At 57.3% G+C, this 27,670-nt stretch overlaps 1 protein-coding gene across 3 annotated transcripts in view; it reads left to right on the forward strand.

The window, feature by feature from the left end:
* Positions 1-25,842, forward strand: part of RAB11FIP3 (RAB11 family interacting protein 3) — a 72,833-nt gene extending 46,991 nt beyond the window's left edge. For 2 of the 3 annotated variants that reach the window (XM_048059939.2, XM_048059952.2), the window contains 12 exons: positions 919-1,106; positions 4,218-4,391; positions 8,328-8,462; positions 11,842-11,877; positions 14,563-14,656; positions 16,179-16,282; positions 17,657-17,797; positions 18,982-19,063; positions 20,940-21,077; positions 21,839-21,994; positions 22,477-22,617; positions 23,498-25,842. In XM_048059939.2, the coding sequence (XP_047915896.2) occupies positions 919-1,106; positions 4,218-4,391; positions 8,328-8,462; positions 11,842-11,877; positions 14,563-14,656; positions 16,179-16,282; positions 17,657-17,797; positions 18,982-19,063; positions 20,940-21,077; positions 21,839-21,994; positions 22,477-22,617; positions 23,498-23,611 (1,503 nt within the window). In that variant the 3' untranslated portion in view covers positions 23,612-25,842. The remainder of the gene's footprint in view (positions 1-918; positions 1,107-4,217; positions 4,392-8,327; positions 8,463-11,841; positions 11,878-14,562; positions 14,657-16,178; positions 16,283-17,656; positions 17,798-18,981; positions 19,064-20,939; positions 21,078-21,838; positions 21,995-22,476; positions 22,618-23,497) is intronic. The other variant, XM_048059946.2, reaches the window with a different exon arrangement.
* Positions 25,843-27,670: the final 1,828 nt, after the last annotated feature.

The following is a 27,670-nucleotide window of genomic DNA, read 5'->3' on the forward strand; positions in this document are numbered from 1 at the left end:
GCTCTGATCCAGCCGGGTGGCCGACGGGCTTCCATCAGCCTGCTTCCCTCCGGAGGTCACCTCTGGTGACAGGGGGCCAGCTGGAGCTCCGTGCCCCCACTGACAGATCCCAGCACTGAGGGCCCAGAGGCGCAACTGAGTTAATTTGTTCTGAAACCACCTGGGGAAATCCCAGAAGCGCTGGGCCACCGGCCCTCACTGTTCTCGCGAGGTGTTCCCTCGTGGCCCCACGGCTCCGCTCCGCACACGCGGGTGCGGGGGGCTCAGCGCCGCCCGTGCTTGGGGAGGAGCAGCCTGCCCTCGTGCCGGGGCTGGGAAAACCCAGCCCTTTGTGCTCGTGGTGTGGGCTCCTGAAAACCAAGCGCTGCGCCTTCCCCGGAGCCTGCTGGCTCGCTGCAGGTAACGGAGAGGTGGCGCAAAGCATTCAAGGTGCAGTCCCAAAAAAGCATGTCCTGAAGATGCAGACTGGTGGCGCAGGCCTTGCAAACCAGAGGCTGTAGTAAAGGTTTATGAGGCAGCTGAGTTTTCTGTTGAGGGACGGAAGGTGCCTTCGTATTACCAGCGGGGTGGAAAAAGTGCTCTGAGGGCTGACTGGTGGTTTTGAATGGTGGTTCCTTGTGGAGAATTCAAACTGGTAACGTGTCTTTGTACCAGTGGGGTGAGTGAAAGGAGCGGTGATGGAACTGCTGAGGGAGCAGTAGGTAATCCCTCTGGGACTCCATAAACCCATACGAAATCTCTCTCAGAGTCCCAACAGCCAAGGCACGGGGTGGCTCGGCAAGGCAGAGCTCCTGAGCATGGCGTATGGCTCGTGCCGGAGAATTGCTGTCCCGTACGGGCTTTGTCCGGCTCTGCAGTGCAACTGCATGGCTTTAGCACCTTACGGGGCGGCTCTTTCCCTCTTGTGTCTTGTAACAGGCAAATGAGGTGACCGACAGCGCGTACATGGGCTCGGAGAGCACCTACAGCGAGTGCGAAACCTTCACGGATGAGGACACCAGCACGCTGGTGCACCACGAGATGCACGACGAGGTGGAGACGGACAGCGCCATCGATTCCACCGTGCACTCGGAGTTCACCGACCCCATCGAGGAGCCGGAGCATGGGTCAGTGGCGGGGGGCCGTGGGGCAGGAGGGGTGGCAGACCAGGAAGGGACAGGGACTGGGGGAGATGCAGCCCGAGGATTTAATCGAGGGGGTTGAGTCTGCCTTGCTAAAACCGGTTGGCTCGTTCATAGTGTTTGCCACTTCACCGAGACCGAAATAGCTCTTCTTTAAGAATAATAATGAGGCTGTGCCATGTGTAGGCTGTTTTGGAGCGTGGCCTGGCAATCTCTTTGAGCTAATCTTTGCTTGCCTTGGGAGAACTTCTGTACCCTCATTAGCATCTTTAACTTCTAAAATAAGTTCTCCGAACACCTGAAATACCTGCAGTTTTTAATCTATCGCTGAAGCCAGAAACGTAACGTGTAATTTTCAAGTCAGGAGGGGAACTCGCTGTACTCTTGTTTTTCCTAAACACGCGCGTGCCCTTTGATGTGCAGCCACCTCCTGTAATAACTAGTTTGAAACTTGTGCCGCGAGCACAGGAGAGTGAACTGGGAGCTGCTTCCCCGTCTGAACCGCTGCTGGCGAAACTGCTCCCGGGCCCCCTCGCTTCCTAGGTTTTGCAGGGAAAGTTGTTTTGGGGGTGAAACCAGGATGCTGGGAGGGCAGGAGGGGAGAGAATAACTTTGTTATCAGCAGCCCAAAGTGCTGGTCTGCACTGAAACTTCTGGAGCTGCTGTCACTTGAGGTCTGCTAACACCTGTGGGTTTTTTTGGCCAAAAGTGTGACATCCAGGCTCGGTGCTGTGGCGAGTACTCACAGCTCCCTTTGCTTTTAGAAAGCAGCGGGCTCCCTGGGGCTTCCCTCCCACCCCAAAAGCACATCTGGGGACACGCGAGCAGGCGGTGCTGCTGGGCGCTGGGGCCGAAAGGGTGCTGGCTGGCAGAGGTGCTGCGGATCAGAGGAGAAAGGGGATTAGCCGGCCACGCGCTCCTCGCCCGAGCGGCACTTATACCGGGATGTAAGCGGTTTCTGAGCCCCTGGCCGCGAGCAGCGTGTCCCTGGAGGGGCCATGGCAGCCTGCGTGCGCTCTCGTCCTCTTGGGAAACTGCCGTGCCTTGGATTCACCTGCCTGTAGGTACAAAACGCGGTGCTTAGGGATTTTTTAAGATTAGGTTGTTGTTGAGGTTTCCCTAACCTCAGGTGTCCTCTGGGTGCTCTGTTCAAGCAAGTGGTGTCTATTGCCAGGTGTCTTAGGTGTGGGCACACTCCAGGTACCCAAAGGTTCAAGGCAAAAGTGTATTGGAATTTTTTGGACTTCTGGTTTAAATACTGGAAGGCTTGAGGCTGAAAACTTGGGAATCTGATCCCAGGCTGCTGAGGGCTGGTTTTGGTGCCATCAGACCCGCAGCAGGACAGAAGTTGTATGCCTGCGGTGCCCTGAGCTCTTCCAGGAGCAGTCAGTAAGTGCAATCCAGCCAGAGCAGAGTTTTGATCCAGCCCTGCTTTCCAGTGGCTGTTCAAGCTCAACACGCGTGAGACGGTTTGAGTGGTTATTTAGGGGTTGTGTGTGGTAAAGATTGGCTGGGCTCTGGATCTTGAAACTGCTGCGGTGGATCCTGTAGGTGTGCACCAACTCCCCGTGCTAGTGCCTGAGGCAGCCCTGGCTGAGGGCTCCCAGGTGCCTGATCAGATCTGCTGCAAGGTGCTTGTCAGACCACAGCCCCTGCTTAGAGAGCTGGGCTTGGCTTTTGCTTGTGAGTTAAAAAGTTATAATAAAAATAAAAAAAATCCCCTCTACTTTCTATTCCTGGAGCGGTTTCTGATGCTGTCTGGGTGTGCTGGGTGCCACATCCGACCCCCTGGTGGGGGAGTGGGCTCCTGCCACCCCCCGCTGCAGGAGCTGCGGTGCTCCGCAAGGGCACGAGGAAGGCGAGCAGAGGCTCGCCAGCTGGGCTGGGCTTGTCTGTGGCTAAAGGGAGATCTGCTGCTGTTCTGGCTGGAGGGGTGACATGTTTTTATCAGCAGGATAAGGGCAAATCCTTCATTGTCGCAGACTTCTGTCATAAATGGCCTATCAGTAATTGTTTTTTTTTGACTTGGTACAATGATATATTCAATGTTCCCTATGTCTGTTTTCCCCCTCCAAGTGGATGAAGATATGGGGGTCTAGCCTGAAATACCTGTTTTTATAATCAAGCTTTTTTCCCCTTTCTTTAGCGTTGAATTTTAGGGAGGTGAGCGGTGCTAGTCCCCCCAGAGCACATCCCTGTGGGGCGCAGACATGCGGGCTGCTTTCGGGCTTGGTTCTCAGAAATCCCCTCCACGTTTTCCCCCAAACTTCTCTTTAAAACCTCTGTGGTCCTGGGCAGGAAATTCCAGCTTGCTGGTGCATACTGCTGTGGTGGGCTGCATGTATGTAGCACTGCCCGTATGCAAAGATACTTCCAGAAGTGATGACTCCTGTATCGAGCAGCATCCCCTCCGAAGCGACGGACATCCCCGGGCCCGTGCTGGCCGTGTTTCGGCTGGGTGCAGCACAGCCCTCTGGATCCGATGTTACAAACATTAAAAAAGCCCTACAAATTGCCACAAGTGCGTGCAGCGTCCTCCCTGCAGGGGCTGAGTTAAGGTCCCTTGCCTTGCCGGGAGGCCTCTTGGTGCTGGGTTCGGCAGCCGCCCCTAAACCCCCGGGGTTTGTGTCACCGGGGGCTGCAGCACCGAACCCCACACCGGGCTCTCGGGAGGATTATGCAGCATGGAGCGTGCATGAGCCTGGCGTGCAGGCTGGCCGTGAAACTCAGAGCATGTTCAGCACAGGCTCGGGACACACCGGGCTTTGTCTCTGCCATGCGTTTGGTTGCACCTGTGCTGTGCCAGGGCTGGCCACCGGCCTCGGGGTTTGTCCCGCGTGTCTGGCGATCCCAGAAGCTGCCATGCAGCTGCCGGGAGAGCTTGCATGAAAAAACAATGGTTAGCTGTGAAAAAAACATGCTGCAAACTTCCTGGGGGTGCCTGGGCTGCTCCTTCGGCCCTGTTCAAGGCACAGTGAGGCAGAAGTGGCCGGGTTTACCGAAACAGGAGACGCGACTTGGGAAGCAGATGCGTGGCGTGCAATCGGAAAGGCTGCTGCAGTGGTCACCCCGTAACATTTTTGTCTGTCCCCACAGATCCCATCCGCACGACCTGCCCCTGGGCTCGGACCTCAGCCACTCCATCGTTACGGTCATTAGCGGAGAGGAGCACTTCGAGGATTATGGAGAAGGGAATGAAGCAGATTTGTTCTCGGACAGCTTGTGTAACGGGGAAAGCAGCTTTAACAGCTCCTCGTTCCTCTCTCCCAGGTAATGCTCAGCACAGCACTCGCAGTGCTTTAACCGGTTTCGCTGGCTTAGTGTCCTCGCTCAGGCTCTGTGTGTGTGAGTTTGGGTTTGCTGCAGGAGGGGGTTCCTGGCAACGTTTGGATACAATGGGGTAACCAGCTCAGAAGTGGAAGATGAGTTGCCTCCTTCAGTCTTTCGTTTTCCTGAACAGTTCCCGTCCTCCCATCCAGAGGCACTAATGTCCAGCAGCAGTTGGAAGAGCTCTCTGAGTTTCGGAGTCTGGGACAACGCCACGTTCCCTCTCTGCTGGGCATGTGGCTCCTCGCACAGCATTCTGGTAGAGAAAACTGCCATGGAGTTTTGTCCCTGATCCTGTTGGATAGCTTTTTTTTTTTTTTTTCTTTCTGCTACACATGCATTTTTGGCTTTGATGGGATGCTTGGTTGGATTTGCACAAGCAGCTGCAGCCTCCCTCCTCTAGGCAGCCTGAGGGATAGATGGGGCAGGAAGGAGACCAAAGTGTTTTCTTGCACTCCTTGTGTTAGGGTCTGAAACCAGGCAAACGTTGGTTTTCCAGCCCATGCAGGGTGGACTGAGGATGACAATACAAACCAGTCAGTCTTTATTTTTTAAGAAAAAAAGTAAAAGCTGGAATGGTCATGCACACCTGCAGCCCCTGTGACAACAGGCGACTTGGGGACATGCTCCTCCACCAGGCAGCACAAGTCTGCGCGGGGCAGGAGTGCTCCCTGCCTGCCACACGCTCACATTGAAGACCAGAAGACGCTTTTTTCCTTTGGGATGATGTGTGACTTTCCACGGCAGTACAAACCTGTTACAGTTTTTTTTTTCCTGTTTACCTGCTTTCTACAAGATTCCCAAAGGCCTTTGTAGAGCTTGGGCAATTCTGCTTGCACTGGGCTGAAAGGGAAGAACTGCTGTCAAATCTACACACTGACATTTTGCTGCAAGTCAGGGCTGACTTTTTTTTCTTTTTGCTGGTTCAGCAGCAGTTTTGAAGATGTTACCTAAACCTGCTATAGAAGGTGTTGCTGTAAAGCATGGCTAACCCGTTATTTTGGGAAAACAGTGCTCTTGGTGAGCTGGGATACCCTGCCATGGAAGCGGCACGTCACCCATCCATGCTTGGCTGTTTATTGCACTGTGCAGAAGGAGATGCTGGTCACAACTGTCCGTGCTGGTGCTGCGGCATAAGAAGTGCTCTCAGATAAAAACTAGCCTTGGTGTTTGAGTTTCTCCTTGAGTATAGGCCTCCAGCCCAGTCCAAAAGCCTCCTGGCAATGAAATACTTAACTAAAATAGCTTTGCAATCCGCTAATTTTTTTCTTTAATACCAGTCCTGAGCTCCCAGGTTACCTCTGCCCACAGTGCCCAGCTCTTGCTCTGTCAGGGCGCTCTCTTCCCCGTGCTGCTCTCTCTTCGGGTCCTGCTTCTGCAGCATCTCTCCTCTGCTGGGAGAGGTTCAGCAGGCGCGTGGCCCTCCAGCTCTCGGCGGCTTTGCTGCAGACCCACTGCTGGGAAGGCAAACTGCAGACAAAACCTCAGGAGTAAAGAACACGGTTCTGTTGGAAACAGAGCGTTTCTGCGTGCCTTTCAGGCCTAGCCTTCACCTGGGATTGTCGTTGTGTGCACAAAGGTCCTTAGCTGATGTTTCTCTAAGCAGGTGCTATTTTTCTGAACAAAGCCCTGCCTCCCCAATGCCTTTACACGCAGTGAAACCTTGCAAAGACCTACAGGATGTCACTGGCTTAGATGAGCATTTTTTTGCTGAGGTTTGAATAGGAGGAACAGCATCTCTTGTAAGCGGTCACATCGCCACACAACACTTCATGTTACCAGAGCCTCTGAACAGGAATAACGGTGACAAATTTTCCTGCTACAGCTCCAGACCTTCACAAGAGGACTAACACAAGCACCAAGAGCCTTTGGGGAACGCTGTGGGGTATTGCATTTCCCTGCTTAGTCCTGGTGTGCATGTTTCTGATCCCTGCTCTTGGGTTGCCACCTCTTTCTTGGTGCGTTCAGCCCGTAGGAGCGAGGTCTCCCTGCCACGCTTGGTGAGAAAAGGACGGCGACTGAAAGTACAAGCTCCTCGTGTGCTGACGTGCTGCTCCTTAAGTGCTGGACGAGCTGCTGAAGGCAAATGCTACCCCACGAGACGGAGGAAGGAGGCAGCAGGGCTGCGTGCGGTGCAGGGGGTGGCAGCTCGCCACCAGCGGGAGGTGGGGACGCCCCGAGGCGTGGTGCTGTTCAGCTCTCGCCCACTCAGCTGGCAAGGAACCAGTGCAGCCAGGGGCCAGGTATACCTTTACACAGCGAATACCTGCGGATTCTCCTACAGCTTCTTGTCTGGTGGCTTTCCCCACCTTGAGGAGTGCCTGTCAGAGCCGAGTTCGCACACCAGTCTTGCTCCCCAGGGCTCACCGGCGGCTCATTCCCAGGAGAGGTCAGGTCCCGGAGGAGGGCACGTCGCTTCCTCCGGGTACCGCAGGGCTGCTGCCAGCTTCTGCCCCCTGCAAAGCCTGAGCAACTGAAATGACTGCTGGTGGATAAAGACTTCCCTGAGACCGAACCTGCCCTAGAGGCTAGGGGGATGTTTTTCAACGGTTTTGCAGGAATGGGAAGAGATGAGCAATGCAGCATGCGCTGTGGTCCACTTGCCTGATCTGAGGGTGCTCGGAAATACTGTACAGATGGCACAAACTCAGAGACCTGACCCCAGGGGGGGCTACTGACCCCCCACCGCCCCCAGGAAAAGTCCCTGAGAGGCTATGCAAAGGTGCTAGGGGGAACACCCCTCCTGGGGGGGCCTCAGCATCTCCCGGGCCAGGACTTGCCAGTGTGGGTCTGCACCATGGGGTTGACTAGTCCTCTCCAGATATCTTTTGGTTTTAAGCTTGCTTGTGTTTGCTCACACCTTTACCTGTCTTTCCTATTGAACTGCTTTGTTTTTTCACTATTAACCTTGCTTTGATTAAAGTCTGTGGCTTCCAGAAGCACGTTTTCCCACAGAAAGGTTTTGTGGCATGCATTTGGCCCCAAAGCAAGACGAACGCCGTGCTGTTCAGAATCCCTTGGCCCTCTCCTGCCCAGGCTGTGCCAGGTGGGGAAGAGGCTCCCTGCTTTGCCAGGTGTCGGTGGGTGTCTCCGCAGCTCGCTGTCCGTGTGAGCAGCTGAAAATGAAAAGCTGACCAGGCCTGTTAGCTCCAAAGGCAATTAGTCCTGTAGGCCTTCGTGTCCCCTCACCAAATTACAGGCAAAGCTGCTGCCCATGCGCTTGGCTTTGCAGGAGAGAGGACCGATTCGCAACCACCTTTTTATGAGCTTAGCTTCAAGGGGGAAGCTCTTTGAAATGAAAATCTGACTCCAGTGTACGTTACCCCCAGTGTGGGTCCGCAGCAGCACGGCCGCTCTATTTTTAGGTGGTCCTGTTGGAAAGCGGTGTGACCGACCGAAGGACTTGGCTCTTGGTCTTGGCACCGCGTGTGAGCCCAGTCTGCATTTCACGGGGCAAACCAGGATGATTGTAGGGCCTCTTGAGACAGGTTGCTTGGAAAATTGTGATGGAAAATGGACTTTGTAGTCCTGTGGGCTCGTGTAAAGCATGCACCTGGGGTTCCCAGGACCCTGCTAGAGCAGGTTGGCACAGGGTTTGGAAACTGGCCAGGCTCGGCTGCCATACGCCTCCCTTTACTTTGGGGGGAGGACGGTGGTGTGGAGCTCCTGCTAACTCGTACTAACTCCGGATGGACAGAAATTGGGGCTCTGAAAGGAAAGCAGGGAAGCAACCCAACCTGCCCTCAGGCTTTAATTGCAAGTCCTGTGTCTCGTACTAAAACCCCTGCCCAGAGATTCCCCCCTCAGCTTGTGGAAGCCACAGACGAACCCGGGTTATTCCGTTCTGTCCTGTTGAAATGACACTTGTGATTTCTCTAGCACCAATCCGCTCGCTGCGAAACTGCACAGCATTATCGCAGATGAAGCATTTGAGTTTTACTGTAGCCAGTGCCACAAACAAATCAACCGCCTTGAGGATCTTTCTGCTCGCCTGAATGATCTTGAAATGAATAGGTAATTGGTCTTGTGCATGGCAATGTCCGTGTTGGGAATGATGTTCGTGAAGGGAAGACTCTCATTGTCTAGCAGAGCTTTCCTCTGCTGATGTTGGGCTTGATTCCTGTTGGCAGAAGGGGGCGAATTTCACTGAACGGGGTGGCCACGTCTGTAATAACATCGTGGAGGGTGAGCAGGGGTTTGCTTTAATCTGAGCCCTGGAAGCTAACAGGCAATGGGAATCTTCCCTTCCGCTCTGGTCAGCCTCTTTGCATGGCCTGTGCAGTGTCAGGTGGATGCGTTACCGCGCCCCGCTGCTTACACTGGGATCTGGAGCCCTAGGCTGGCCGGGCACGGTATTTCTGTCACCAGGGGAACGAGTGGGCAGCGTGGAGGAGCCCCTGAGGGCTGGAACCTGGAGGGGCAGCCGCTGCCCTTCCTCCCGGGGCAGCGGGGACCCGAGCGCAGCGCTGTGCTCGCCGCCTGGGGCTCTCCTGTAGGCGCTCGCTTCGCAGCCCTACGAACTCGTTTCACCCGCTGGTGTCACTCGTACCACCCCCAGCCCAGAAGGGGGCATAAATGCCTTTCTTAGGAGCTCCACAGGTTCTCGAGTGCAGCTTTGGGGGTCAGCCAGCCAGCCTTGCTGACCTGGCAGGTCGGGGGGGGATGTCTGGTGTTGTTTGTTCTGGCCTGTTTGCGGTCCACGAGGGGGAAGGATCGCAGGACTGATGGTAATGATAATTCTGCTCATACCCAGCGTGCTCCTTCAAGCCTGGTTTTTGGTCGTGGTCTTGGTCTGTGTCTGTGTCCTCTACAGGGACAGCGTGACACGAGGGCCCTCCTGGGCTGCAGCCGTGGGAAGAGACCTGGAAAACAAACAGGAGCTTGGCCTAGAATTTTTAGCGCCAAAAGTACTTCTCTCCCCTCTTTTTCTCAGGCAAATAGTTGCTGTTAGAAATCTCCCAGGGGGAGGCTTTGAGGGTTAGTGATGTGGCTCAGATGAAGCAGGAAAACACTGGACCTCCCCAGATGCAGTGGCCCCACTCCATTTCAGGTTTTCTCCACCAAATTCACCTGCAAGGCTGAAATACCCGCTCTGAGCCTCCTGGCGTGGATGGCACGTCCAGTGGAGGCTTCCGCACCCCGCAGCGTCCCTATAGGAATTCCGTAGGTTTTGATGAAGGTCTGGTTCCCCCACCTGGGCTCAGGGTTTCCCGTGCACAGGTTTGCTGTTGTTGCTGGGAAGCGTTGCCCTGCCTGCCGGCGTGAGCAGCTCAGGGGCAGCCGGGGCTGGGTCCACGTGTAACTGCTTCGGGAGTCACGCGAGTCCAACGCACGAGCAGTAGTGCTGCTGGGAGCCACTGGTCTCAGCACAACGAGACCGAAGCACAAGACAGCATTCCCGGAGGGCTACGAACCACTGGGATCACTTTCTGGAGGTGCAACGGGGATTGCACGGCAGGTCGGGAGCTCCTCGGTCGCCAGGAGAGAGCCACCGGGGGAACCGGGCCCGTCCTGCGGGGAGAGCGGGTGAGAGGCGGCCCCGTGCAGCACTCGGGTGGCGACGGGACCTGCTCCTTGCTCCCAGCGTCACGAGCAACCTGAAGCCCACGAGTGCCAGACCTTGGGTGAAGCAAGGAGCGAGGTGTGGGCCGAGCAGCCTCGCACCGCACCTGGCAGGCTCTGGGGACGCATCCGGAGGACGGCCACACTCCAGGGGTGCAGCCCAGCCGCCCTATAACAGCCTTGCTCCTAAAGGGTGTATATCGAGAGTTTGGGGTACATATGCTGAGAGTTCATCCCCTGGAAGAAGTGGGGAGCCAGGCCAGTGCTGGAAATCTTGGAGGAAGTCAGAATTTGCTGTGCTGCGAGTAATCCAACTGCAATCCCAAATCCGACTGCAGCCTGGTCCCGGCGGCAGGGCGCTGCTGCCCGAGCCCGCGGCACAGGAGCCCGGGGCTGAAACCTGCAGGGAGCTCGGGACAAGCCAGATTCCTGCGAGCGTGTTGTGGTTTAGCACCCTTGAAGGCAAGTTTGCACGTCTCGTCCTCTCCCGAGAGACCCGCAGGTGCCGGCGCTGCTTTCCGATAAGCCGTTTGCAGAGACAAACACCGTTCCTCCCCGCGGCGCTGGGGACGGACGTGACTTTGTACATTTGCTGGCAAAGGCGGGGGCCTGGCCTCTCCCCGCGGGCCTGGCGAGGCGCGTGCTGTGTCCTTGAGGCCTGGCCAGCGGTGCTGCTCCTGCAGCCTGCGCTGCGAGGATGCACTTCTGACACAGGCACGGGCGTAACCCTGACAACAACCCGCGGTCAGTTGTTGTTTCCCAGAAGCTGGATTTTTTTTTTTTTTTTGGAAAGAAAATCACCCTGCACTATTCTAAATTCCTCCTTCGAAGAACTAATGTCATTGCTGCAGCTCCAGGCAGAAGTGAACTCCCCGCTGATTTTTTTTTTTTTCTTTAAGCTGAGCTAAGCACCGGGGAATGCAGCTGCTGCATCCCCCCTCAGCCGGAGCTCTGCTCGCTGTCACCGTTTAGCGGTGATTTGGCGCCGGCGCCGTGTCCCGGTGACATCTGTTGGACAACGGCGTGTGGCTGGGTGCAGACGCGGGCCCTGCCTGTCTCACCAGTGTGCAGCTGCGTCGGTCGCGACCGAAGGCCTGGCAGGAGTGGCAGCCAGGAGCCGCTGCTGGGAAAGGGTCGCGCGGGGCTGCGCTGCCTGCTCTGTGCTGTGCTGGACCTCCGCTGAACCCCGACCGCCGTGCGGTGCTGGTCTCCGTCGGTGGTTATCCGGGCGAAGAGACCTCGTGCCCGTCCCCGGTGACTGTAATAATGCCTGTGCCTGAAATCCAGACAGGGCCACAATCAACAGCTCCCAAAATCCCTGAACTGCGAGTAGGCAGCAGTTCTGCGGTGATCCAACGCCAAATATAGCTCGGCGAGAAGAGTCCTGGAGCAGCACGAAACCGGCAGCGTGCAAAACGATGGAAATGGCGATTTGGGGGCGAGAGGCGCAGCCTCTCGTGGCAGCCGGGTAGGGACCGGGGGGGCACCGGGGGGGGCACCGGGGGTGCTCGGGCTCTGCGAGGGCGGCGGCGCTGGCCGAGACCCACCAAACTCACTTCTATTCTTAGCACCCTCCCTGAGGCTCAGCTTTCAGGACGGGGATCGGGCAGTGAGAGGATGGTGTTGCTGGCGGCGGTGAGGGTCCTGCGGCGGGCTCGGCTCGGCTCGGTTCGGTTCCTCGCCTGCCTCCTCGCGCGGGCGGCGGGGCTGCGCGGCGTGCGTGCCGCTGCGAGGGCGAAGGATGTGCCCCGCAGTGTCTGCAGCTTCCTGTTTGCCTTGCTCTCCGCTGTCAGCTTTCCTAACCCTTTCCTGTTTTTTGTTCGTTTTGCAGTCCAAATAAAAGACTCTCAAGCAAGAAAGTGGCAAGGTAAGCTCGTGCTTGTATTGCTGCCTCGGTGGGAAGGGTGCCCGTGCTAGCTGCCAGGCCCGCAGAAGGAAGGCTGTCACAATAAGCTCGCCGTGTCTTCTGGACACGTGTGGTGCTGAGAAGTGGGTTTCGTTTGGGTTTGTGTTGTGGCAGCCCTTTTTCTGAACTGGAGATTTCTCACTTGTGCCCGCAGCTGGAGGCTGCTGTCAGCCCGCTTTCTCCCCCCGGGGGGGCTTGGCCCTTCTGCTCAGGGCAAGCCTCGGGGCTTGGTTATGCTGGAGCAGCCCTCCCTGCTCGGCTGGCCAGGGGCTCTGGGGCGTTGTGGGGGCAGCCACAGGTAACCCCACTGCTGGGGTTTAACGCTGGGTTGTTCTCCCCTGCGGGACTGCCCAGGGCTTGCTTGTGTGCTGCCAGCTGCCCTCCCCGGAGGGTGTTCGTATCCTGCCTGCGCAGGAAGAGCTGCAGCGTGCTGTGAATCTTAGGGCAGAGGCTCCATCCCATCCCGATGAACCCTGGTGTTCCTCTCTCCTCCTGGCCTCCCTGTCCCACCTGTACCCGTGTCGTCCTGCTCACAGCCGGACGCTGAGGCTCACCTCCCCTGCCCAGCCTTCTGCAGTTGCTGGCTTTGCTCTTTGCTCCTTTCCAGGCAGGGCAGGGGCACTGCGGAGGAACAGGCGGCTCCTTTGGATGGAGCAGGAGCCGCCGTGCTCCCTCTGGAAGCACAAATGTGGGCAGCCCCCTGCCCCAGTGCTTGGGGTGCACCCAACCGAAGGGCTCAGGAGCTTGCCTGAACCTCTTCGTCTCACTTTCATCTTCCCTATTTTTCCTGTGGTCAGCAGTCTCTCCTCCTGGAAAGGAAGCGGGTCTTTGATACTAAATTTCCTCCTTCCACTCATCTCACTTTCGAGATCTTTGTTAAAAACAGGGGCAGGAAAGAAGGCTGAAGGGAGCAGCCTGTCCCCAGGTTTCCTGTTTCAGGACTAGCTTTTGTCCCCTGTCTGGCAGAAATAATTTGGGGAGGGTTTGAGTGAAACTCCTGGGAACGGAGATGCCCCATCTGCCCTGGACGAGGCTTTGCGGGTCGAGCTGCAGGGACGGGGCCGGGCTGGGTTCCCTGGGACTCGTGGGCATGGGCCAGCGGTGGTCACTTCGGGAGCAGTCAGGGTTAGTTTGTGGTAGTGACAGAGAGGAGCCAGGTCCTGAAGATCAGCCCAAAGGGTGCTTTTTGATGCAGATACTGTAATTAAAACATAACATTTGCTCCTTGTAAATTGATTTCATTTTGGTAAGGGCTCTTTCCCTGACTTTTGTTATCCGTGTTCTGCGTGTGCCAAGAAATCTCAGCTGCTTAGGCCCTGTTGCGCTTGGCATGATTCAAATGACAAATGTGCCCGAGACTTCAGAATCTAAATATATACCAGGGTGAGGAGGCAAAATAAGCCTGGTACTCAGCTGTGGTCTCTTCTGTAAATGCCAGTTATGCTTCATGAATATTTGCATGAGCATATTGTGTAGCAGGGTGAATTTCAGAGCCCAGATGACATATTCATTGGATAATTTAGGTTCAGAGAGGCCTCTGTGCTTCTCTCGTTCTCCTCCTGCTCAAAGCAGTGCTGGCTTCGAAGTAGCTCGGCTTGCTCATCGTTCAGCCGGGCTGCGTGGGGTAGCGGGAGAGCAGAGCACCCGTGAGGCAGGGAAACAGGGAAAGACCCCTCTCCCTTTTCGGGGAGGGAAGGGGACTGCCCCATTCCATGACGCTGTCGGGGTCCCAGCCCCATCTCCATCGCCCAGCCTGAGCGAGGTGAACCCGTTGCTGGCAGTCCTCGGGCATCCTCTTCTCCATGCAAGAAGCGTCGTTCCCCAGCAGGGAACCAGTTCAGGCGTTTGTGAGCACAGGCTGCAGTGTAAGGCACGTTGGTGCCAGTGTTGGAAGCTCTAGGAACTGGATTTTGCTGGGAACACTGATGGTTTTCTCCAGGCTCAGGGCTTCCAGAGCTGGAGTTTAACGACCCCTCGCTGTGGCAATAGCTGCTGCTTGTGCCCCGGAGCTAATTGGCAGCGACAGCACGGCAATTAAGGGCAAGTCGGCCCCTCCACGCGGCATCCTGGGCAGTGTCCTTTGGATTGGCACGAAGCCACGGACACCAGTGTCGCAAGGCCTTGCTAATGATTAGCTTGTTCTCGGCTGCAGCAGCGGTGGGCTGGGTGGGTTTTTCCCCCCTTCCCTCCCCTTCCATCCGCTGCCCCCACTTGTTCACCGTACCAGCGGCAAGAGCCGAGCGCCCCGTCCTTCGCTGGGTAACACACGGCCTCCGTATGTTCAGAAAGAAAGAAAGTGGGCAGAGGGAGCCCTTATCTCCTGTTCCAAGGAGCGAGAGCAGGTGATCACAGTGTGAAGTCCCAGCAGCATGTGTCCACGTCTGCACGCCGCTCGCAGGGCGCGTTCCTTCAGCCGGCAAGCAGCCTCCCGTCCGGGCGCCCCGAGGTGCTTGGGCTGCTTCGCCCCTTTAGCTTGCCGTGGTGACGAGGGACACTGCTCTGCGAGGGCCACGGCAGGAGGTGGCAGCTGAGGAGGAGAGAGAAGGGACCGGATCCTGCGGTGTAGCGGTGGTTGTCACCTGGAATTGCCATGTTCGCCCTAATGTTCGTGTTCCTGGGGGTCGGGGCGGCTTTTCTCTGCTACAGGCAGCTGCATCAGACCAGCGCGCTGTCCGTGGGGGCGATGGAGGAGTCCTACCGGGATACGCTGGAGTGCACGGAGGAGGACATCACGGACAAGGTAGGAGCAGGGGTGTCCGTGCCGTCCCGCAGCGGGTCGGGGGTGGCTCGCCGTGCTTTGAGATGCCCAGGCAAGGGCTGGGGCAGAGCTCCTCTGGGTGTGTAGCTGCCCCGGGGAAGGCTGGTGGGACGTGGGAAGCCCTCTGAATCGAGAGGGTGTAAACCGAGAGGCCTCTGAGTCAAGCTGCAGAGCTCCTGTGCTGAGCGAGGAGCTCCAGCTGCTGCCTTCTCCCCGGGGACGGCGTGCCGCCCGCCCGCAGGTGGCAGTGGCACCTCCAGCCGCTGCCGTGCCCGCCGGGGGCTGGCTGTTTGCAGATGGTTTTCACTTCTGCTTCATGTCTCGGGTTGAGATGTCATCCACATCTGCTTCTCCGAGACGAGCAAAGTCCCCTGGTGGGAAACAAGGGCGTCCTTCCCTCGGCCTCGTCCTGCCGCGAGGACACAAAGCCGACCTTGTGTCGGGCTGCTGGGGTCGTCCCGGGTGTTGTGAGCTGGGGGTTACGGGGCGAGGTGGGAGCGTGGCAAGAAGACCAGAAAGCTTTAGTTTGAACACCAGGAGCTAAAAATAGGTAGGGGAAGGATGGAAAGTTAAAGATGAGTGATTTTGGGCTTGTGTAAATGTTTGCTGCAGTAATGAAACTCTTTCAAAATAGCTTCTTAATTCTGCAGCCGTGAATAGAGACCTGCGTGGAGCAGCGTGTGAAAGACAAACGTGTGTGTTTGGCTGCACTCTGGTATAATTATCATGCATAAAAGACCTTTAAAAAACAAATTAACGTTTTTCCAAGTCTGAAAGTTGAATACAACTCTGCAGACCTCACGTTCCTGAACAGTCTCCAGCCGTCTGGCTAGGAAAGCTGCCCCTGTGCTCCTAGTAAAGTCCTTGTCTCCGCATGCTGCTGTTTTGTAACACACTCGGGTCTCGTTTGCCCTTCTCCCCCCAGTGATGGGAGTCCTACAGTTCAGGTTTCGTAGACGTGCCCCCAGTTCCTTTGCGGTTTGTGGTTGCCCGTGTAGGGGTGTGAGTGGGACTTGGGGACCACGAGCAAGTGGAAACACAGAGAGGGCTGAAATATTCCAGGTATAGGTACGGGGAGAAAACGCTCATCTCTGCCCCCTTCCTGCAGGCAGTATTGTTTCCTCGTGGCCTCATTTACACTTAGCTGTCCTTTTCTAAGCAGCGGGTGGTTGTTCCCAGCCTCGGGGCTGCACTCGAGCTCAGTGGTGATGCTGCAGAGATCCCACTGGGTCTTTCCCTCTGGACATTCATGTAGTATCTTGTGAAGAAAGGAAACAGTGAAGTGTTGGGCCCCGTATTTCTACTTGGGAGACATTAGAAACTCAGAAACCAGAGTGTAAAAGGAGGTTTTGAACAAAGACACGGCTCCCTGATTCCAGTGGCAGCCTTCCCCTTTCAGGTAGCTCAGCCAGCTCCGAGCTCCAGCGAGGGCTCCTGCAGCGAGGGTCGCTTTGTGGGGTGGGGAGCGGGGTGCGGGCTGACCCTTGCCTCTCCCGTTGCCCAGGTTGTCTTTCTGGAGAAGCGGGTGACGGAGTTGGAAAAGGACACGGCTGCCAACGGCGAGCAGCACAGCCGCCTCAAGCAGGAGAACCTGCAGCTCGTGCACAGGTAAGGAGCCCGGTTCTGAGCCCGGTTCGTGCCGCCTCTTGCTCAGCAGCAGGGGCTCTCACGCGGGATCGCGCGGTCCCGCATGCACTTTTTGGGGCCGCTGGCTCGTTCCCAGGAGCTTAGTTAATTGCTGGCAGCTCAGCAGGTACAAACGGCCCGCCTCTGGCTACGCTGCCAGCTTGCACTCGCTCCTTCGGAGCATTCTGCTTGGCTGCATGTAAACATAGAGCTTTGTAGGTCTGTTTTCACATGTCCACCCTTAACGCTGTCTGCAGAGCCCCAGAGGTTGGCTCAGGGAGGCTCGTGGCTCTCAGCCAGCCTCAGCCCTGCTGCTTTCAGATCCTGGCTGCAGCACAGCCCCTTCGGATCCCATTTTAAGTAATCCCTGTCCTTACGGATCTGGCAGGCTTCTCTCTTCCAGCAGTGTATTTACACTCCCAGATAAACCCAGCAGGAGTTATCTATAGGGCTGTAAGGCTGTTAAGTAATGATTGTGTCATGGAACCGAGCGTCCAAACAAAGGTTTCTCTAAGCCGTGATAAACTTTGCGGCGAGGGGAACGCTTTCACTTCAGCGGCTTGGCACAGAAGTGTCAGTCGTCTTTTAATCACGTAAAGCCCTCTGTGTACTCCTTGCTGCTTGAAGAACGGCTTCATCTGGCAAAAGCCTGCCTGCGCAAAGCAATTACATAAAGCGCAGCAAAGCAGCCTCCCAGCAAGCCGGGGTGAGGAGCTCCGCGGCGGCTGGGACTGCCTCTGCCCGCTCCTCTGCCCGCGCGAGCAAGCACAGCTCCTGCCCCAACGGCGTGCCACGATCGCAGGACTGCATGCAAATCGCCGTTGTGCTGGCACACAGAGGTTTGACCTGCAGAGCCTGTGTTTTTTGGGCTGGGGACATTAGAGTGTGAAAAGGAAGAGGGTTAAGGGACGAGGTTCACATTAAGTAACTTGTTCCCGGTGGTGCTGTGCCTGAGACCCGCAGGGTGTGTTACAGAATGATTGCTGTGCTTTCGCCCTTGTCCCCCCCCTGCTGTCTCCCCCCTTATAAAAAGGTTTTGATGCAGCCTGGAGAGGTAGAAAAATAGATGGAGACGTCTACCAGCATGTACCACCCAGTTTATTTTACTTTAATACCACGTCGGGGATTTTGTGGACTGCGTTGCTTTTCCCCACTTTTACTGGGACAAAGTGAAGCTCTCACACGCTTGCTGCTTGAAGGTGCTGTGGGTGCACTTTCCCCCAAAGCTCGGTTTATTATTTCCCAGCTCTCACGGGCTGGGAGAAAGGCCGGGAAGAGAGCCCCATCCCTCCCGCGGGAGGGCAGCGTGCCGGGCGAGCCGTGGGGAGCCGCTCATCCTCTCCCTCCTCTCTGCAGAGCCAACGCTCTCGAGGAACAGCTGAAGGAGCAGGAGCTGAGAGCCGACCAGACACTCCTGGAGGAGATCAAGAAGCAGAGGGAGCTGCTGAGCAAAATGGAGAGGGAGAAGAGCATTGAGATCGAGAACCTGCAGGCCAGGTAGGGCTGGGGCAGGGCTGGGTGGCGGCAGGTCTCCCGGACCCGCACGGCCGCTGGTGTCTTTGGGGAGACAGAGTGTGGCAGAGGGTGACCTGAACTTGGTTAAAGGTGCGGCTAAAGTCAATATAAACCCTGAGGTTTGGCTGCTTCTGCTTCCTCACCTTTGTCCCAAAATCAGGCCCCTCCGTGAACCTGGTCTCAGACTTATTTGGGTTTCCCTGATGCAGTTTAGTCTAGCTCGTGTTCTCCTTCCCTGGGCCTGCCCCGCAGTGCACGAGCGCAGATGTTGTTTGTTAGCGCTTCTTCACATGAAAGACCCGTGGAACTCTGATGCTCAGATGTGAGTCGCTTCTTGGAAACAAGCAAATGTCTGATCCTGCTCCCAGAAGCTGCAGGGGTTATGGACCTGGGCAGGCGCAGGTCGAGAGGGACGGCAGTGCTCTCCCCAGCGAGAAAGGAGCAGGTAGCGTGGCACGAGTGGGCCGTGGCTGCAGGCTGCTTGGAGGAGCAGGAGGGGTACTGGGGCAGAGCTAGACCCCTGCGTGGGAAGGAAGAGTTGTGACACAGGTGGAGTCCTGGACCCCTAGGGTTCGTATAACCTCGTGGCTTCCCAAGGAAAGAGTAACAGGGGAGATAGCTCCATGTATTTGGCAGGGTTTTTTGTTGATGGGGTATTTTTTTCTGCTTTTCCAGAACAATTACTGCTATTGCTCAGCCATTGCAGTAAATGAAAAATTACTGAATTTCTTTTTTTTTTTTTTTAATTGGGCTTGTGGTAGGACAGTTACCACAGCACGTGGATGGGATGTTCCTTTACTGGGAGAATGCAAAGCTGAAGCCCTGTCTGAGCCCCTGCTCTGACTGCCCAGGCAATATTTGCTTTCTGATGCCCAGTGCTGAGGTTTGCCCATGGACACTGATGAAGCCTTTGGGCTAAATAATTATATTCAACTTAGTTGAGGAGAGCATGGCACTGGACAAAAGACTCGCCTGAAATTGTGTGGATTCCCCCATTTTCCCCTGCGAATGGCAATAGTGGAAATCTCCGGGTTTGCACTGCAGAGAGAAATCACTGCTGGCTTGCCTCCAGCAGGTCCTGGTTTGATATTCCTGATGATGTTTCAACCAAGTCTCCTGCACTTGGGAGGTCTGGGTGAATTTCTGGCACATCTCTGTTGTTGCAGGCTGCAGCTACTGGATGATGAGAACAGCGAGCTGAGGTCCTGTGTCCCTTGTTTAAAAGCCAGCATCGAGAGGCTTGAGGAGGTGAGGACGTGCGTGTGTGTGTGTGTGTAAGAAGGGTCTCTGCCCTCCATGCTGGGGCTGCCGTCAGAATTAGCAGCACAGACACAGTGGCGGCATCGCTCTGTGCTGGCCGCTCTGTTCCTGGGGCTGTGCCTGGGTCCCCACCTGCCGCCTCATGTGGCTGAAGCTGAAATTCTCATTTGCACAAAGGGCCTTCGTGGGGTCTGCTTTCTGTGACAAGGAAATCCTTTCAGAGCTGCCTCTGTCTTGCAGAACCTGCAAACCTCACCCTGGGCCAGAGCCATGCCTTGTTGCTCTGCAGGCAGGTTTGCACCGCCTGGCTAAAAACCTGGGATTAAAACCCTGCAGAGCCTCTCCTTGTGACAGCAGCAGAGCCTCAGCCCTGGCGGGGCTGCTTAGGAGGGGACTCGTGCCCTCTTGTGGAGGCTCGTCCCCAGCCCTGCAGCGGGGCCGGGGCAGTCCGAGGGGGAAGAGGAGCGGGCATGGTTTATCTGCTTCCTGCCAGGCAGATACGCTGTCACCAGGAGCTGTGTGCCGAGGCTTCAAAGCGCTGCCTTATCTCCCAGACCCTCGCCCCCGCTCAGGGCTCAAGGCCGTGCATCTGCTGCCGGGGCGGAGGCTGCCCGAGGGGCTGCAGTCTCCCCAGGGCTGGCCGGGAGCCTTGGTTTGGGAGGGGGCGTGGGTTAGGGGTCCCACATCAGGCCCAAAGGTCCCGTTGTGTTTCTGCTCACGTTTGTGGCGCATTTAAGATTAAAACTGAAGTCAAATCAAACCTCTCTGCCCGGCTGAAGGCCTCCAGCAGTTCACCCATTTGCGGTCCGTGAGCCCGCAGGGCATCGCTGCGGCTCAGCCTCCGCCTGACGTGGCCAAGGCGACGCTGCCTTCGTCTGCCACGGCCGTGTAAACATGGTGCATTGAGGCCGGGGATGGGAGAACCGCCGTGGCTCTGGGGATGAATTTCTTGCCTAGGTGTGTCCAGCCACGCGAGGGTTGTTTTGATCCTTAATCCCTCTGCAGAGCAGCGCTGCTTTTCTCCGCAGTTAAATGTGATTAACCAGCGATGAGAGGCGCAGTCGCTGCCCCTCCCTGCCGAGGAGAGAAGCCCTGCTGATGGACTGCTGTCTTGTTTGGTGCCAGAAATCCGGATTTTGTTGTCAGTGCTGCATTCCTGCTTGCACGGTGCCTTCGGTGCTGTGCTGCGCAGCACTGGGGCACCCCAGCCCGGGGATCAGAAAGCCAAAACCTCCCTCGCAGGGAGAGCCAGGCTGGAAGCCCCGGGGTGAACCGGTCGTAGGAAGAGAGGAGCTGCTGTACAGGGACGTGTCCTGCACAGGGCTGTTGTCACCAGCAGGTGACAAGCTTCCCACACCACCGCCAGCCCCAGCCAAGGCGAGCTGGGCTGCGTGTTGGTTTTACTGCCTTGGTCGCGTTCGTGCACGGGTCAGTCCTCAGTTAAGTTCTTTGCTGTCTGACACAAGGAATGAACTTCCCCGCAGCGGCAAAAGGTCCTGGATTTCTGGCTGGTCTGCAGTTCAGACCTAAGGAGCCCAAGGTCTCTCGTTGCCCTGTAGCCCTCGTCCAGCTGTGTCCCACCCCGGCACGGCGCTGCCCCGGCGCAGGGACTTCGCCGTGCGGTGATCGCTGCCGCGGTCATTCGCCAGTCCTCTCTGCAGAGCTCTCCTAGGAGCACTGTTTTAGTCCGTGGCTCTTCTTGAAGCACTCGTGCTCTGCAGCCCTCAGACAGCAAACGAGACGGCCGCGGGCAGCGCGTCCGCAAGGGGAGCGTCCCCGCGGGGCTGGGTGCGCCGGGCCCTGGGGCGAGCGGGACGAGCCCTGGCAGCCGGGCTCTGCCTCATCGCCTCGCGTGTCGCTGCAGGAGAAGCAGAAGCTGCTGGATGAGATCGAAGACCTCACTGTGCAGCTCACGGAGGAGCAGGAGAACAAGAGGAAGATGGGGGACAAGCTGAGCCAGGAGAGACACCAGTTTCAGAAGGAGAAGGAGTCGACCCAGGAGGTGAGTAGAGTTTCGTTGCCTGCTGCAGCCCTGCCCTGCTAGTCCCCCCCGAGACGGGGGGGGTTACAGGGGAGCTGGCTTCAGCAGCCTCTCCAGAACCAGCTGTAACTATTTGTAGAGTGCTGGATCCTGCCTGCGTGGAGAAAGGTAGTGCAGCAGCTTAACTGTGTAACATTTGTCACTTTTGCCTCCGTTAAAATTCAACTGAGCATGTTTGCCTGCGTCCACAGACCCGTTTGGGCTGTGCCAGGCTGACCGGTTGCTCTCCTGCACCCAGGGAGCTGTGGCAGCAGCACGTGGAACCAGCAAGCGCTAGCGAAGGGGAGGAGAGGGGTGTGGGGCTGCCTGGGGGAGAGCTCCCAGCTCGTCTGTGCTTGGGGGCAGAAATAGAGCCCCCCCTCACCTCCTTCCAGGTGTCTGCTTGGTAGTTCCAGCTCAAACAGCGCTTGCTGTTCTGGTAGGAAAGGAGCTTCGGGGCTCAGAATGGAAATTGTTAAAATTTTGGTGTTGCTGAGAGCACTCGGGTGAGATGGGGATTCACAGCACTGCCCGTGGCAGCTGTCGGAGCAGCCCTGTCTCCTGCTGCAGAGCCCGAAGGGGAAGCTGTGTGCCCCCCAGGCAGTCTGTTAATCCTGCTGCAGCAGTCGGTGGGGTAGCTCCAGCTGGGAGACAGCCCGTGTGTCGCACCAGCCGCATCCCGCGCGAGCTGTCGGACCCGCAGAGGCTGCAGCACTCAGCTGTCCCCTTCCTTTGTGCTGCAGCTCATTGAGGACCTCAGGAAGCAGCTCGAGCACTTGCAGCTCTTCAAGCTGGAAGCTGAGCAGCGGCGAGGCAGGAGCAGCAGCATGGGGCTCCAGGAGTACAACAGCAGGACGCGGGAGACGGAGCTGGAGCAAGAGATCAAGCAGCTCAAGCAGGTACGGGCAGCTGGGCAGGGAGGGAGATGCCTCGGCTGCGTGGTCTGCGCAAGGGGATGACAGTTCCTCGGCAGACCGAGGAGTGCCCGGCTCCTTGCTTGGTGCATGCTCCCCTCTGAGGAGCTGGCCATGGGTCCAGCATCCTGCAGCCTCTTGCCCTGCTCTGGGACAGGAGAGGTGGGATCCTTCCTCTGAAGGACACCATGTGTACGCAAGAGCCCCTGTACGCTGTGTCCCCTGGATCTGCCCGGGACATTCCATGTTTCCTAAGGTTCTCCAGGCTCTCCTGAGCCAGAGCCAGGAGACCGTGTGCTGCTCCTGGTGTTCTGGGAGCTGCTGGGTTCAAGGACAGCCCCTGCCTTCCCCAGCTGCGCGGTGGGGGTTGAACGGGTCTGCTGTGGGGGCACCACGCAGCATCTGATACCTGTTCTGCTATGTCAGATATCACATCAGATATCTGATCCGATGTCTATTGCGAACAGGATAACAGGAACCTGAAGGAGCAGAACGACGAGCTGAACGGGCAGATCATTAACTTGAGCATCCAGGGAGCCAAGAACCTCTTCTCAGCCTCCTTCTCCGAATCCCTGGCGGCTGAGATCAGCTCGGTCTCCAGAGACGAGGTAGGTGCCACAGGGAGCTGCTTTGCTCAAACTGCATCTCCCCAGGGTGGCTGGGGCTTCTCCTCCCCTCTCAGCCTGGCAGGAGCTGATGTGGCGGTGCCCGTGGATCAGCTCACTCCCCAGATTCACCTGAAAGCTGTCAGGAGCAAAGAAATACCCATGCAACAATTTAAAGAGCATTTGGGACTTGCCCTGCCTGCCAGCCCTCGTTCCTGGGAGCAGGGGAAGCTGCTCCCTTCCAATCTGCTGGTACTGGCAGCGCCACTTTGCCTTCCTCTCCTGGGATGCAGCAGCAGGCACGGGGTGTGCCTGGCTGTCTGTAGGTTTCTCAAAAGCCCAGGCAGCTGGGACATCTACCCTGGACAGCTTGGATCTTCACTTCTGCTGTGGCACATGCTGTCTCTGCTCCAGTGGCTGCACCCAGACACTTGTGGGAGAGCCCACACAAGTGCCAGAATTCAATCTTTTGAACCCTGAGGGCGTGTAGGGAAAACACAGGGATGTTCTGGGGGCCAGAGGGAGGTGCGGCGCTCCTTGCTTTCTCCCGTCTGGCTGAGAACTTGAAAGAGAGACGGAGGTGAGCAGGGCCAGTGGCTGAGGGCATCTCCTCCTGTTGGGCCAGCTCCAGGGGAGGGGAGGGCTGGGGGCAGCCCCAGAGAAACGAGCACGTCTGCCTGGGGCCTCTGGCTTTTCGGCCAAGCCCCACGTGCAGGGTTTGGGGAGCCTGGGAGCATCTGTCGGGGAGACTCCTTGGAGGGGGGAGAAGGAAGGGGGAACCTTCTGCCTGATGTCTGCTCGAGGGCAAGGTGTGGCCATGCAGCAAGGAACCCTGCTGCTGTCCCCACGGTGACCGCTTCTCCCTCTCTCTCTCCCTTCGCAGCTCATGGAAGCGATTCAAAAGCAAGAGGAGATCAACTTCCGCCTGCAGGACTACATCGACAGGATCATCGTGGCCATCATGGAGACAAACCCCTCCATCCTGGAAGTGAAGTAAGGGCGGCCGAGAGCCGCGGGCTGTGCACTCTTTGATGGGTGTGGATTTGGTGCTCTGAGAGGAGAAAGAGGGACTTGAAACGTCTTTGCTCTTGATGAAGGCACAAGGAAGCATCGCGTCGGGTCAGTGGGTGAGCCAGCCAGCGGACCGGGGAAACAGAAAACCAGCAGCAAGGCTTTGTGGTCTGACTCCGTTATTTTGAAACCCTCCTGGTTTTGAGGGGTGAAAGGGAACCTGGAGAAGAAGCGCAGGCAACGGACAGCCGCGAGGAGGACCTGTACCAGCCCCGCTACCAGCAGAGCTGGCCGGCGGCCGCGCCTGGTGGGAACTGTCCCGACGGTGGTGGCAGACCCTCTGACACACGGGGCCGACACGAGGGTGTAAGGAGGGGGTTTCTCCGAACTGCAGGGTCACGGGATGGAGAAGGAAGCGCTGGAGCTGACGTTTTCCCTTGCTGCCCTGTCCAGCCCGAGTATCTGCTTTGCCAAAGTGTCCGTGACACACTCACTCACTGGGGCAGATCTGGGAAAGAGGGAAACTTGTCCTGGACTTGTAGAATTTTTTTTTTAATTAACTTAATGCAAATGTCCTCATCCAGCTGGCGCAGTTAATCCTTGCCCTGCTGCTTTTGCTTGGGAACGGGTCACGTGCAGAGAGCTAGCTGGCTGCTCGCTCGCTCGCTGGTGGCAGAAAGAGGCAGGGGGGCGGCCGTCCTTGGCGCAGGGCGTGGGTGCAGTTTGTCACCTGCCTCCTTATTTATTTTTGCTGTCTGTGGCTCTTTTCCCTCTGCGCTCACGGCCCCGGCGTGCGACCCGGCAGAGCGACCACGCTCCCCCATGTGCCTGCGTGTCCGCTGAGCTGGGGAAGAGCCGTCCCCTCCGCCCCAGCTGCGGGCACAGCAGCGCTGCCTGTCCCACCTGCAGGCGCCGGGGGAAAGGCTGCGACCACCGCGCGAGGGCTGAGCTCTCCCCGTGGCCTCCCAGGGGCCCCAGCCTGGAGCAGGGCTCTGCCGGTGACAGTCCTGGAGGGAGAGCCCGCTCCAGCCACTGCTCCTCGCCCTGGGACGAGGCGGCCGCTCCGATTTCTCAGCCCACGGCGCCATCAGTCCGCTGGGTAGTGGAGGCCTCTGGCCAGAGAATAAAACAGCAGCTCCCTGGGAAACAAAAGCCATGTTTACACCGGACAGCTCTTGGTGCGCTGGCGCAGGCGGCCGTGGCATGGCCGTGGGGGGCAGCCGCTCACCCCGACCTGCTCCTCGCTGCTCCCAGGAGGAGGCAGCCAGCGGGCCGCCAAGGATCTGCCTTCTGTTAGTACATCGGGCCCAAAGCAGTGCTTCTTTCTCCTGCTTGTCAGGGTTTAGAAATGCCAGAGCGGTCCGAAAACAGAAGCCACGGCGATCTCTAGGCCGCTGGTTTGAGGGGGGGGGGGATGTCTTCTCCTCCCCAAAATGCTTCCGAGCGTGGCAGCGCCAAGCACGCACCGCGTCTCCTTCTGCGCTGGCGTGTTGTTAGAGCAGCCGGCGGGTGGGCTTCGCCCCGAGGGCACGACGAGCCAGGAGCGGTGGCAGATGCCGCAGCCTTAGCCCGGGCCGGGTCCCCGGAGGCTTTGCTGCTCCCCAGAGCCACGTCCCCCCTGCCGCCGGCCCCGCGCCGAGCCCTCCTGCGCCTCTTCGCCGCGGACACCACGCCGTGCCCGGCCTGCGGGAGGAAGCCACGTAATGTACATTTCCAGAGAAGCTTTGGGTGTAAATCAGTGTATACTTGGAGAGGGAAATTTTTCTATCTTGTAGAGTAGGTATTTTTATAGAATGAAGGTTGATCATTTTTTTAATACTTTAAAGAAGAGAGAAATGTATCTGTGTATACACAAAAGCATTATATATATATATATGTATAAATATATAAATATCGGAGATCTGCCTTTCTCGACTTGGGATCACGGATCCCCAGTTAATACAATCGTCTTTTTTCCTGTCGCTCACAAAGAGGTACTGTAACTGTAAATAAGCACCGGGAAAAAGTTTTAAGCAAACAAAGCACTGACTTGCACATTCACCATGCTTTAAAGTCCCTATGAAAAAAAAAAAAAAAAAAAACACAAAAAAACTGTACTTCCCAAAAATGTTCCTCTTTCCCCGCCGGTATGTGAAGGAAGTCCCAAAAGAGGCAAAAACAGTATTGTCTTAAATGATGTATCGATTCTTGTCTGATTAAAAGCTGTTACCATTCCTGCCCCCTGCCCTTCTTTCCAGCAGCTCTGGGAGGTCGCCCTGCGCCTTGGGGCCAGCGGCGGTGGAAGTGCCCCTGCCCCGGGGGGAGGCCGTGGGAGGCAGAAAGGGGCCGGGGAGGGGGAGGACGGGCCCCGGGAGGGAGGCCGAGCTTCTGTGAGCTGCCCCAAAGGGCTCCAACGTGCAAATCCCCTCTGAACGACTCCAGAGCGTTGAAAGCAGCCCCGTAGTGCTGCAAACTCACCCAAGCAGCCCTGGAGCACTCGAAGCTGCTGCAAAGAGCTCTGAGTGCCTCTGAATGCTGCGAAACGCCTCCGAGCAGCCCCAGCACAGCACCCAGCTCACTGCAAACCGCTCCATCCTGCTCCAAACTGCTCCGAGCAGCAACAAAACCGCTCGGAGCATCCCTCAAACACCTCTGGAGAGCCACGGAGCGATCTGCAACCCTCCAAACAGCTCAAATGGATGCTAGGATTTCTCTAAGCACCTCTAGAAAGTCCTTTAAAATGCCTCCAAAAAAAAGCTTGAGCTTGGCCAGCTGGAGGCTGCTCTAGAAATCTGGTGAGTAAACAGCTCTGCGCGGCATGGAGTCGCTTCAAGGAGCCCTAAAATACCTCTGAACAGCCCAAAACGCTGCAAGGACGGAGCTCGGGGCAGTGCTGAAGCACTTGAATTGCTCCAAGAGCCTCCTCCAACCAGCCCTGAAAGGCACCGAGGAGCTAAAACTGCTTGGAGCGGCTCGAAGTAGCTCTTGAGCTCCTCAAACTTTTACAACCCCTTGAAATAGCTCAAAATGCATTAAAAAAAAAAAAAAAAAAAAAAAAAAAGCAGTTCTATAGCACTCCAAGCCTCTTCTGAATGGCTCTGAGATGTCTCAAGTGCTCTGAAGCCCTCTGTGAGGCCCCTAAATTGCCTCCAAACCCTTCTAAGATCCCTCTCAACAGCATTAAAATTTCTCAATGATGGCCATAAACTTCTCTGAGTGGTTCGAAACCTCCTCCAAAGGGCACTGAAAAGGTGTGAGCGGCTCTGGAACAGCTCCGTGCTGCTCCGCGCAGCTTTGTGGAGCTGAAAGCAGCTCCAAAACTCCTCTAAAACCCTTCTTCACCTGTGAAATGCCTTCTAAATGTTTGCAGCGGCTGTGAAGCATGCTGAAGCACTCGAGCTCTTCTGGATGTCGGCAGCGCCCAGCGGCTGTGGGCCACCCCAGCCCACCCCGGGGAGCTTTGAAGAGCTCTTAAAAAAACAGAAGTGCGTTTAAACAAACACACTTTCAATAGGTTTATGGCTTTGCGGAGCTGTCGCGGCTCCAAAACTCCTTGGGGCCACTCGGCAGCTTCTGCAACGCTCCTCGCACCGCCGCCGCCGCGCTCCGGCCCTTCTGGTCCTGCCATGGGTGCGCCGGGAGCCCCGACCCACGCGCCGTGACCCGACCGTGGCCACGGTGCCGGCCCTGCGGCCACTCCGCCGCTGCCTTCCTCGGGTTGGGCACATCGAGCCCAGCACTGGCTCAGCTCCACGGGCGAAGGCAGTGCCATAAATCACCCCGGCCTCGCGGAGCACACCGCAGCGCCGTCCAGACCCTTCCCTGGGGAGCCAGCGGGCACCTCCGAAAGCCCCCGAATGCAGCCGGGACCACACCGCGGCCGTGTCCTGCACCCCTGGGTGAGGACACGGCACCCGGGCTGCACCCACAGGCTCCCCGTGGGGACGGGGGCGCGGGGCCGCAGCCCCCAGCCCGGGCCCAGCGCAGGAATGCGCTGCAGCAGCCGGGTGTTTACTCTCGGCCGGGCAGCTGGAGGGTGGTGAGGAGCAGGGCTGGCGCTGCGGGA

The sequence above is a fragment of the Anser cygnoides genome, chromosome 15 (assembly GCF_040182565.1).
Source record: "Anser cygnoides isolate HZ-2024a breed goose chromosome 15, Taihu_goose_T2T_genome, whole genome shotgun sequence".
NCBI lineage: Eukaryota > Metazoa > Chordata > Aves > Anseriformes > Anatidae > Anser > Anser cygnoides.